General features: G+C 38.7%; 1 protein-coding gene across 1 annotated transcript; it reads left to right on the top strand.

Moving 5' to 3' along the window:
• The first annotated feature begins 6424 nt into the window (after positions 1-6424).
• LOC121327404 (somatostatin-1A-like) lies at positions 6425-8608 on the top strand. Its single transcript, XM_041271452.1, has 2 exons — positions 6425-6609; positions 8155-8608. Exons 1-2 carry the CDS (start codon positions 6478-6480, stop codon positions 8359-8361), a joined length of 339 nt encoding a protein of 112 aa, XP_041127386.1. The 5' UTR covers positions 6425-6477; the 3' UTR covers positions 8362-8608.
• The last annotated feature ends 668 nt before the right edge of the window (positions 8609-9276 follow it).

A 9276-nucleotide genomic window follows, 5' to 3' on the forward strand; every position in this document is an offset into this window, starting at 1 on the left:
TAAATTTACTTCCAATAGGAAAACAGTAGATTCCTTTTGTCATGTTTAGAATTACCATGTTTCGTTGTGTGTGTGTGTGTGTGTATGTATGTGTGTGTATATATATATATATATATATATATATATATATATATATATATATATATATATATATATATATATATAATTTGTATTAAATACAGCTTATTTCATGGACTTGGCAGCCATGCTTGTGTAGCATACTGCTGTGCAAATGCATTTTAAAAAGACTGGCTTCTGCAGGCAGAGGCCAATCAGGGCTTGGTGTTATAAATGGATGTATTTGAAGGTATTGCTTCTGTAGAAGCAAGAAACTGTTTTGTCTGATGCTTTTGTACAATGTTTGTTTTGCTTTTGTAATTGACGGTTTCTTTGTTTTAGAAGTTGCAGTAGGTGTGATTTGGTATTTTGTACATGCTGTGTACTGAAGGTGCCTTTCTCTGTGGTGACAAACATTTTCAATCAGTCCAATAAACCAGCAAGGTACAACTTCAAGGACTTTGTCCTGAAAGGAATTTTTAAAATGCTTCTATCATCCTCCAGAACCTGTGCAATCAACCTGCTTTACCTGTAAATCTTCAGGAGGCTTTGGGGGTGTGGTCTTTTAAACTGCATTAAGCTTATATTGTAAAAATATAGGTGTATGAATGTGAAATAAAATCTCTAATTGAATTTTAATGCACATCTGTCTCTGGGTTTATTTTGGCTGGTGTCTACACTGGAGGAGGAATGCTCTGAGTGAGTCTATCAAGTGAAAGTGTTTGCATTTCGTTCCTTAATGCAGGCAAGTCTCTCCTGGGGCCATAGACAGTCTGTAGACTGGACCCCAGGCACCAGAGAGAGTCTGAAGTGGGGAGTCTGTAGATTGGACCTCTGGGGTGCCTCGGTCTATACTTCGATCTTTTTCCTCCTGCTATCTGACTTAGAATTAGCAATTGGTCTAATACTTTAGTTTTATATTCATGTACAAAAGCAAATCCTTTAACAATACAGTTGATGTGCCTGTTCTGTTGCTCACAAAATAAGGGCATGTCTCTGAAGGACTTTATAGAATTTGATTACAGGCAATAAAAGTAGAGGCAATGTGTTACTTTCAAAGAATTGCACTCCTATATGTTCTTAAGCTAGCCATTGTAACACTGTCCAGTAATAATGGTTGATGTGCCACAATCTGCTACCCTAGCCGAGCGGATGTTTGAAATGGGTTCTCATTTGAACAGAAATGCTTTTTGCTGAAGGCTTGGTGGAGGTGCAGCTGCCAGCTAAACCATACGCAAAGCAGGAAGGAAGTTGTCTGTGCAAGACCCCCAGAAAGTGTGGTGATAGTGAAACTTCAGGAGGCTGAGTGTTCTCTGTATTTGTCTAAAACAATAATCTTTCATGTTTACATCGCTCTGTTCAGGCACTGCTGGTAAACGTGGCAGCCTGTATGCTCCTGCAGTCTGACTTATAAATCAAATGGTAAGAATAAGTGACTAGGCTTTCCCTACTCTTTATTAAACACGTAATTTACGTTCTCAATCACTGTAAAGTTAAATATGACACATTCAAGTACAAAATATTTTAGAAGTATTGGAGATGTAAACAACACATGTAGCAACACTGTGTTACACTCCCAATACATAGGACATCACCTGGGTAACGAATTTAATACAGCTGTGTGTCGGAACGGCGGAACGGCGGTCGTTGATAGAAGCGAGTAATTTTTCGAGATTTACAGTTATACTGTATTTACAGTATAATTGTAAATCTCGAAAAACTACTCACTTCTAAATCTTTTGTAGTCATTTTTGTATTACTTTAGTATAAATACATGTTAATTTGGATTCATATGTTGTTTTTTTCTGACTTTATGTGAACGAAAAGACACACATTTGCCCATTTTCCCATTGGAAATTGTGATATTTTGAAATATCACTGTCCTGGTCACAAAAGCAAAGTCTGTGGGGAATAATAGCCATTTTCTATACTTTTGAGGCATAAGCAATTAGGAAATAACACTTACTACCCAGGAACAAAAAAAAAAGTTTTTTTTTGTTACAGTGTAATTGTTCAGCAATGTGAGGGTGGTGCTCATCGAGAACGGGTTTAGTGGCTCCACCTTATAGTCCCCGGATCTCAACCAGCAGAACTCGTTTCAAGGTGTAAGCGTGCAGATTCAGATGATACTGACTCCTCGCTAACCCTGGCCAGTTCAGAGCAGATCTAGCAGGAAACGGAGTGATGTTTACCTAGTTTTATCAAACAGAAACAGGACAGGGGCGGCATTTCACCTAGGATTGCGTTATTTACATTTCTGACGTCTGAAGTCATGTAAAACAGAAAATAGAGTGTTATTAGATGAAGTGGCAAACTTCCATGTCCCAGAAAACGTAAAACCTACCGCAGCCTCGTGTAGTAGAACAGAAGAGGGCGGCTCCCACCCAGACCTGGCCTTTGTAGAATAGCAGCACCTCGGGCCCACAAAGATGCCTTTGCCTGCAATATCAAAAAGAAAAAGGGTGACTTGAACATAAGTCAATACTGTCATTTCACCAGCAGATGTCAGTATAGCACTAGGACATCCCCATTATCAGTAGTGCCTAAGCGCTCTCAGCTCTGCTCCAGCCCCTGTACAGTAATTTGTATGTGTGTTGATGATGTCATAACATTGGTGCTAGAGGGCCGCAATAGGATAAACCACAGTGAGCTCAAAGAAGGGGGCAGCAATAGGATAAACCACAGTGAGCTCAAAGGAGGGGGCAGCAATAGGATAAACCACAGTGAGCTCAAAGAAGGGGGCAGCAATAGGATAAACCACAGTGAGCTCAAAGAAGGGGGCAGCAATAGGATAAACCACAGTGAGCTCAAAGAAGGGGGCAGCAATAGGATAAACCACAGTGAGCTCAAAGAAGGGGGCAGCAATAGGATAAACCACAGTGAGCTCAAAGAAGGGGGCAGCAATAGGATAAACCACAGTGAGCTCAAAGAAGGGGGCAGCAATAGGATAAACCACAGTGAGCTCAAAGAAGGGGGCAGCAATAGGATAAACCACAGTGAGCTCAAAGAAGGGGGCAGCAATAGGATAAACCACAGTGAGCTCAAAGAAGGGGGCAGCAATAGGATAAACCACAGTGAGCTCAAAGAAGGGGGCAGCAATAGGATAAACCACAGTGAGCTCAAAGAAGGGGGCAGCAATAGGATAAACCACAGTGAGCTCAAAGAATTGTGGTTGATGTAACGTGCACAGGATAAGACAATGTGTTGTATTAACAACGCGGCTTTCATCCACACAAGATCTGAAGCACCGCCGCCACTACAATACAACAGCTTTGACGTTTTGCTCAAAATTAATTTATTTAAAAAATAAAACGGCAGACCACAAGATGGCAGTATAGTCCTGTATCGTTCAGTTTGTTGTGAGGGATGCTTCATGTATTCTGCTTCACGTCTGATGAGAGCTCAGATATCTTTACATTGCAGCCTGTACAGAAACAGATTTCTCATCAAACTAGACCTTTGCTAGATATACACACAGCATGCACTGGGGCAGTGTAGGAATGAAAAATCATCAGTATACAACAGCCCTATTGAAATTTATTATACTTTTCATTGTACAAGGTTATTGTCAAGTAATCAAGTTGTGTTTTAGTATTTTGCAAACTGTTACATTCTGTACCTTTATGGCTATGCCAGTGCTGACCCAACCCCCCCCCCCGCAGCTCCATGTCACACATCAGAGGACCAAGAGTCTGGTTCTGGATTGGACCAGTCTGTGGAACACTGATATCTCAGCTGGTCTGCTCTAAACAAAGGGCTGGAGTTCAAAACTGAGCATAAGCTTTGAAAATGAGAGTGAATTCTGTAACAATCAATAGATAGTCTGTTTTGGGGATTAACTCCAGTAGCCGAGCTGGACATAAGTCAAACTGAGATATGGCAGCCAAGTGGATTCTTAACTATAAAGAAAACCAGTGCTGATGTGCCAATGGGGCAATAACACCACCCCCTGGAGCAGCGCAGATCGGTAATAAGATGTGTGCTGGAGCTCTTATATCAAACATTTGTTTTTCCTCGTCTAACGTGTCCCTTATAAAAGTTTACTGTAATAAAAGCACACCAAAGTTTAATAGCATATGTAGGAATTGTAAATAGGTATGGGAAAGCATGTTTAAAAAAAAACATGGCAAACCATTACAAAACTCCTATTCTAACACTTGGAACTGGGTAATTTCAATTAGGCTTTCCACTGCCTGTTTCATCCATTTTCAGGAGCCTCACTCGCGCACTAGCCTTGAAAATCTGCAACAGTTGTATATACTTGTGTGCCATTCTAAAAGTTTACCATGGTAAAAGCATTGCAAACTGTAATAAAGCACAGTGAAAGCATATGTAATAATTGTAAAGACCAGAGAGGTATGATAAAGCATATGGGTAACCATGGTAAATGTCTAGTACACCATATAAGAAGCATAGGAAAACTGTAAAACTACCTTGCAGAAATATAGCGGTAAATTTTTATTCCTGACCTGGAGGCTTTTTACTCAGAGAATCTTGCTTCTAAGGTTTGTTCAGAAAAGAAAAAAAAAATGTTTAACTAGAAAAGATTTTGTGGAAGTAAAGAGATATTTGAGAGCAAACTGTTTAGAAATGCAAACCCATGTATCTAAACAGCTTCACTTAGTGAAAGTCACCATGGGAAAAAAACAGATAATAAACATGTAGCAACACTGAATTGCATTCCGATTAAAAACACATGTGAATCTTTAAAGATGCCGTTAGCACATCTGTGTGTCAGTGTTTTAGAGGCTGTGTTGTTGTACTTATAGAACAGAAGACATCAGGAAGGCAGTTTTTCAGCCAAGATACCACCGCAGAATCAGAAGAGCAATCTGTATTACAATTATATCTACAGAAAACTTTCAGTAAGCCTGTTCAGCAATTATCGTCCTCTTCATAGCTAAACATTCCTTGAATCTGTACAGGATAGTCAACCCCTGAGACGTTAAAGCAGCAAATCATATTTAAATACAAGGCTTTTACCCAGAGACTTGAGTTTGAATTCTATCACCTAACTTTTATGATTATTATTTTTTTCTTATGCTGAAAAGGAATAGTGGAAAGCCAGGTTAGGTAAAATCCTAGTCCCTGTACACATTAAATAGATCTTGGATTTTTTTTTTTTTATAAAAATCACACACAGTTGCTTTAAAAACACACATATTGAATCACAAATTATAATGCCAATATTTGGACTAGAGAGAAGGAATTAAATGCATTGCAGTGTAATCTTCCCTTGGTTTGTAGTCTCATCCTGAATGATTGAGCTGTGCTGTGAAAGGTAGTCATGAAATTCTCACACATAATACATCAGGTCAGCATCCCTCCCAGAGGGAACATTGTACCAATTCAGTTTCACCACCTCTGAAGTGTTCGATGCTTGTATGTCTAGTACCCACATCACTGTCTTTAATGCATCACTTTAACTCAATTAGCCATTTCTAAACTATGCTGGTTTCTTACGTTTCTTTTATAAGATATTAATCCCATGACCCAACACAGAGCCAGGAGTGTGTTCATTTAAGCATTACCAGCATGACAGAGACGGTGTGACTAGGAGGTCACGAGCGTCTGGTTTACCTTCTGATCTCTTCCAGTTACCTGAACCAAATCTAGAGCAGTTAGTTGACTTCACAGAAACCAGAAGCCAAACCTGAAAATCAGCACCTTGGGTTTATCGTGATGTCAAAAGAAATAGGAAACTCAGAACTGCTTGAGGCTGTATTCACAGAGTTATTTACTCTAGATTATCCTACAATAAAACAAAGAACAGTTTTGAAAGTTCTTTGAGGTTGTACCACTGTGTTGTTTATATTGTGCTGTATACCTTAATATTTAATGCAAAATGTTTAAATGCATTCTTTGTGACAAGCACCCTTTGAAAATAAAAATAGGCAGCCAACATTTTTCTTTTAAAACCCTCCATTAAAAAACATGTTATTAACTTCCTTACCTCATAACACTGTTTTTGTTAAGTGTAATGTTTAACATTGAAGTCCACGACATCACATTTCCATGCAGTTCTGGTTTTAGCTTGCTTGTCTACAATGTTATGTTGAGTTTACTGCAGATTAACTAAAAGCACCAATGCTAAATATCTAAATAGATATGATTCTGTTTTTTATGTTTTGTTTAAGCAGCCCAAGGTTCCATAAAACACTTCAGTTTTTATGGCTAAACAAAGAGAATGCCTATGTTTCTAAGAGAAGCAAAGCAGTCAAATCACTAAATGCTAACAACTCTTACAATGTGGAAGGCAGAGACATGACACAGAAAGTCCATTAATCATGGTAACCCCTCCTCCTTGACGTGTGGAGGCCAGTTTAAAAAGAGACTTAGCAGACCTCTGCACCAGACAACAGCGACAGCTCCAGAAACACTCTTACTGCTCCCTATCATCCGCTTGCTGCCATAGAGAAGATGGTGTCTTGCCGTGCCTTGCGGGTCTTGGCTCTCCTGGGTCTTGCCATAGCTGTCTGTAGTGTCAGTGCAGCCCCACATCCAAACCTTCATCTGAGGCAGCGAAATAGGGCTACGGGGATGGGGACACAGGTAACATCTCGACACCTTTCCTTTCATCTGTTTAAAATGAACTTAAATATGCTGCTCGGCTCACTCACAGCCAATGACTTTTCCTTTCTCCCTATGAACAAATTCATTTGAAAAGCTAGTGTTGTGACTGCTGTGGATAGTGCATAGCCCACTGGCTCTAACAATTCAAGCAATTCCACCAGTTGGTGACTCATGAGATAACGGTCGTTGGCACACCAAGTCTGCAAGACTACCTTTTTTGTTTTATCTGTCGGGTTTCTGTTTTTTGGGTTTTATTAATTGTATTTTTTGGTGCTTGTTTTTAGATAGTTTAGAGTTTTATGTAAATCTTTTTTTTCAGGGCTTTCGTTTTTTTTGATATACTGTATGAAATGAATGTTTTCGGTTACTTTCCAAAATACTTGAACGTTTTTTTTTTTCTGTCAGAATATGTATAGCAGTAACTCGACAGTACTTGTACACTTAAGTTGTACCTTCTTTCCTTTGCTGTCTTCCACAACAAAATCCCTATGGACACGATTATATTCTCAGGTTTTGTGTAGGCATTTTTGTACATTTCGTACCATTCTGTTTTAAATCCTCTGTATCTTAACTGTAATACAGCTTTAAATCCCGCTAACAAGCCGATTGGAATCTCGTTTTAAATCTCACAAGTAGAGTCTCTAATAGAAATGCAGGAAAGTGCTGTCACTCAGTAGTTGGGGAGGGTTTAAAGTATTCAGAACGAGTCGATGATAGATACAAGTCAGGCAGGAGGGACATTGCCAGCAGCACTGGGAAATGTATTTATTATAAGGTTTTATTTTTTTAATAGGAAAAGGGTAAAGTCAAAGTGAATTGATTAACCATTTCCACAGTTTTCCGATGTTTATTAGCTATCCACTGATTTCATTTTTCTTTGTATCAGGTTTGTTTTATTGGTTTTGATTGGTTAAAACCAAAAATCAGAAGCCCTATTTATCTGTAATTAAGACAATTCAAAAGTGAATAATTAAGTCAAGGTTTTGTTAAAGTAAACTTCCCACTAATAGAGGCCTAACAGCCAATAACTGGTGGGATTGTGACTGATGGACTCACTATCTGATTAGGCCAGACAAGTTGTGACTTTTATAATGTAGCTGACTGCAGTTTAGAAGCAAGAATTCCACACAGTTAACAGCTTTATTTATTAAAAAAAAAAAAAAAAAAAAGTTTTACTCACATTGCATGTTTCTTTTTGACAGCTTTAAATGCTGCAACTCAGAAAAAGGCCGCTAGCCAAGGTGCTAAAATGAAGTGAATAAACTTATTAATATTAATATTAATGATCGGAATGATGTAAAATATAATACTCTTGTGTGTGTGGTGTTACACATATATATAATATATATATATATTATATATATATATACTATATATATATAATATATATATTATATATATATATATCAACCTCAACACCCAGGCCACTCATGTTCTAATCTTCTTGAGATCTTCTAATTGAGAATGAATGAGCAGCATTGCTTGTGCAGCCCCATGTGACCAGAGGCTTGTCTTTTGTTGCAGGAATCACCCAGGTACTCCCTGGATGACCTGCTCCTGCAGCTGGCTCAGCCTGAGAGAGATGTCCTGGAGTATGATGATCAGGGCGAGGCCCGGCTTGAGCAAGAGAGATCCCTGGAGTTAGAGAACGACCCCAGCAAGGGCCTGCCCCCCCGGGAACGCAAAGCAGGCTGCAGAAACTTCTACTGGAAAACATTTACATCATGTTAAACATTAAAGGAAAAAAGAACTTCTCTTATCCCTTGCCTTAGGTCTAAATTCTTGTGATGTGAAGTCCAAAATGTAACAAACTTGTGAATGAAAATAAGGGCTTTGTATTTGATTAATTACAATGCCTGCAATGCTTAGTTCATGTTTCTGATTAAAAATATATATATTTAAAAGGAAATCTATTGGGTCTATTTTAATGATTTAAATGGCGACTGATCTTAACACCTCCACCCTCAAAATGTTTAGACCTACTATTACACTAAATGTACAGTTCCTTTTACTTTGGTTGATAGGGAAATCTGGTTGGGTCTTACAACTGATCTGGATCCTTTGGTATCCATAGTTCAGTAACAGTTTCCTTACAACATCATAGCTATGCACTGAGCTGCAGTACATGGAACCAGAACAGCATGTATCAAACCCTGTATGTTCTCAGAGTCTGTGGATCCTTTAGTATTTGGAAATGGCTAAGAACTAGATTCTGATTTCAAAGCTCCCAGTGGGTCCCCAGCCAAGATAGGCAACTCATTGACCCAAGCAGGAGTTAAACCACCTGTGCGTGACTCTCCCTGCACTCCAGCAGGAGAGGAAAGGATTTTACTGAGCCCCCTGGCACACAAGACCTACCTTTATACACCACCTGCTTTTCCTGTTCTATGCACAGCTAATTTATGCGCTTTTTACAGAATTGATGGAAAAAGGTCATTTAAAATGCAAAAAGCTGAACAATTAAGGCTTCTATTCATTTAAATAAATCAAAAGGCTGAATTTAAAGTAAACATAATTTGTTGCTGTTTCTTTTTGCATAATTGCTCTGACCTGGAAAGCACAGAGTACATTTGTTCTTATTTTGTGTTAGTGATTTGAGAAGAGCAGTTTAATCAGACATGAATGAACTGCGCAGGACTAATGGTA

The sequence above is a fragment of the Polyodon spathula genome, chromosome 14 (genome assembly GCF_017654505.1).
Source record: "Polyodon spathula isolate WHYD16114869_AA chromosome 14, ASM1765450v1, whole genome shotgun sequence".
Taxonomy (NCBI): Eukaryota; Metazoa; Chordata; class Actinopteri; order Acipenseriformes; family Polyodontidae; genus Polyodon; species Polyodon spathula.